Below are 3,202 nucleotides of genomic sequence, written 5' to 3' on the forward strand. Positions count from 1 at the left end.
TTTGTTAATTGAACCTTTATCTCTGCAACATTATTCCTTATCTCTGTGGTAAGGGCTTCCCTCATGTCTTCCACTTTTCTCAAGTCCAGTGGTGTCTTTATGATCACTGCTTTAAATTCTCTGTCAGATATGTTACCTGTATCTGTTTCACTCAGATCACTGGCTGTGGCCTTGTTCTGTTCTTTCATTTTGGATAAATTCCTGTGTCTTCTCATTTTTCTGTCTCTGTGTGTCTGTTTCTCTGTGTTAAGAAAGTCAGCTGTGTCTTCTCTTCTTGAAAGTAGTGACTTTATGCAGAAGAGGTCCTGGAGTGCCCTCAACACAGTGTCTGCTGTTCCCTAGAACCTGACATTTCAGGAGAGTCTTCTTTGTGTGTTGCTTATCCCCTGCTGTTTTGTCTGAGTCACTTTCCCTTACAGTGCAATTGTCTGCACTTCCTCTCTGCCATTTGTGGGCTATCCTTACTCTCTGTGGTGTTAGTGGGACAAAGGCAAGCTAGCTTGAAGGGTTGTGCTCACTGGGAATCTTGGAAGTGCAGCAGTTCATGATGGACCTCTAGTCATATCCCAGGTCCCCTGAAGCACTGCAGTGACACCTTGCTAGGATGGCTGGTGATATGAGGCTGGGTGTGCATGTCAGAATGGCTGGCCATAGCTGGGTCTGGTGTGCGATGTTGGCTGGGAGCACATGGTTTACCACATCCTGGTGGCAGCATGGAGGTTGGAAATGATGTACCAGCTGAGTATGGTGTGGCAGCTGCATGGAATGCATAGTGACAGCTGTGCACCTGGTAGCTGGGCATGGCACATGATGGCAGCCACAAAACCAAAAATTTAATTTAAAATAAAAATTATTAAATATTTAATTATTCAACTTTATTTTATAATATCTAGATAAAGTTTTAAAACCATGAGTATCTTACTTTTCTCTGTTGATATAGTGTACACAGAGGACTGTGTAAGAATGTGTTATAAAGAGGAAAGATGAGGAGAGATTTCCCATCCCCATTTCTCCCTATGTTAAGAACTGAATATTGTATTTTCCATGCATATTTTTGTTGACAGTTAAAAACCATGGAGATGACACTTGCTTCTTTATTTTGAGAGATAGTTAATTTCAGTAGAAATGATCTCATGTTTTTTGATATATGTACAAATTTACACTTGATTGGTTTTAGCAATTAGTATCCAGACAACTCCAAAGTTGAAAACACTCAAAAGTTTCGGAGAGTCATTGGACTTGATCGATATTCTGAATCAACTACAGATTGAGGGTAAAAAATTAAGTTGCACAAGTTAGTTTCCTTCACCCCTTCAACTTGTACATTGTGATTCTATGATAAATCGTTTCACATGTACCTGTTCTCATTTCCCTCTTAGCAGAAGCAGTTCCCTCCGTAGAAATGGAAAGGGCCAATGACAGTTTCCTGATGGGTTTCATCCTTCTAGGCTTCTCAGACCACCCTCACCTGGAGGCTGCACTCTTTGTATTTGTCCTTTTTTTCTACCTCCTGACGCTTGTGGGGAACTTTGCCATCATCGTTATCTCATACTTGGATCCCCTTCTTCACACCCCTATGTACTTTTTCCTCAGCAACCTCTCCCTGCTGGACCTCTGCTTCACCACTAGCCTCGCACCTCAGACCCTAGTTAACCTGCGAGGTCCAGAGAAGACTATCACTTATGGTGGTTGTGTGGTACAACTCTATATTTCTCTAGCACTGGGCTCCACTGAGTGTATCCTTCTGGCTGTAATGGCTTTGGATCGCTACATTGCTGTTTGCAAGCCCCTTCACTATGTGACTATTATGAACCCACGGCTATGCCAACAGCTAGCATCCATCTCCTGGCTCAGTGGTTTGGCTAATTCCCTGATCCATGCTACTTTTACCTTACAATTGCCTCTTTGTGGCAACCATAGACTTGATCATTTTATTTGTGAAGTACCAGCTCTTCTCAAATTGGCTTGTGTGGACACCACTGTCAATGAGTTGGTGCTTTTTGTGGTTAGTGTCCTGTTTCTTCTAATCCCCCCAGCACTCATTCTTATCTCCTATGGCTTCATTAGTCAAGCTGTGCTGAGGATAAAGTCCCTCGAAGCAAGGCACAAAGCCTTCAGCACTTGCTCCTCCCACCTTACAGTGGTAATTATTTTCTATGGCACCATAATCTACATGTACCTGCAACCAAGTGACAGCTATACTCAGGACCAAGGCAAGTTTATCTCCCTCTTCTATACCATGGTGACCCCAACGTTAAATCCTATTATCTACACTTTAAGGAACAAGGACATGAAAGTAGCTCTGAAAAGACTTCTGTCAAAAAAAATGTGCTCCCTACAAACATGAGGTTCAAGGAAGTGTTTCCAAGACATGTAGTCAGTCACCCAGCTTCTATTTAGCCAAACCACATTACCATATTTCTCAATTTCAAGCCAGTTAAACCTACATTTACTTAAACAAGGGAGATTTTCCTCTTCTATGGGTAACTAAACAAAATATATGCTTATTTAAATTCAGAGCTTGAGCCATGGGGAAGAGAGTTTTGTGTAGATTGTAGCCCTCAACACAAAGTTTATATTTTATTTCAGACATTTATTCTAAGGGAGTCAATAAAAGTAAATAATTACATATTAACCAATTGTCTGGGTTGCAATTTACTTTTTGTTGTTGTTTTCATGTTGATGAATTATTTAGTGTTTTAACACCTTAAATTTACTTTATAATGTCTCTTCATTAAAGCGTCATGTTGGAAAATAAGCACTTTATATATGTACTTCACCTACCAAGTCAGAAAAACATATTCTCATACTATCAATTTATTAAAAACAAGGATATCATAATAACTGTTCTTTTCCATATTTTCATTTATAAACAACTACCAAAAAAGACTAAGAGAAACAAAATATACTAAGCATATTATTTTTTCTTTTTTGTTTTACCCCAAAAGATGCTACCTTATTCCCATTTCCAGGCTAGATTTCATTTCAGAAATAAGAAGCTGTGCCTTATCACTAGGTGACATTATTCTTGACATTGTTTGTAAATAGAACATAAAAAAAATGGCAGTTTTCACAGTCACTCATTTTATTGATATTTTCTCAGTTTAATGTGAATATTCAGTGAATACTCAGTTAAATGTGAATATTCAGATTCTAAAATACATGTAGTAATTTTTATTTTTTATTTATTTTATTTTTTTAA

General features: G+C 38.7%; 1 protein-coding gene across 1 annotated transcript; it reads left to right on the forward strand.

The window, feature by feature from the left end:
• Positions 1 to 1,402: 1,402 nt before the first annotated feature.
• LOC308343406 (olfactory receptor 2G3-like) lies at positions 1,403 to 2,347 on the forward strand (the record flags this gene model as incomplete). Its single annotated transcript, XM_080804413.1, has 1 exon — positions 1,403 to 2,347. One exon carries the CDS (start codon positions 1,403 to 1,405, stop codon positions 2,345 to 2,347), a length of 945 nt encoding a protein of 314 aa, XP_080660539.1.
• Positions 2,348 to 3,202: the final 855 nt, after the last annotated feature.

Source organism: Martes martes (genome assembly GCF_963455335.1).
Source record: "Martes martes genome assembly, chromosome: 5".
Taxonomy (NCBI): Eukaryota; Metazoa; Chordata; class Mammalia; order Carnivora; family Mustelidae; genus Martes; species Martes martes.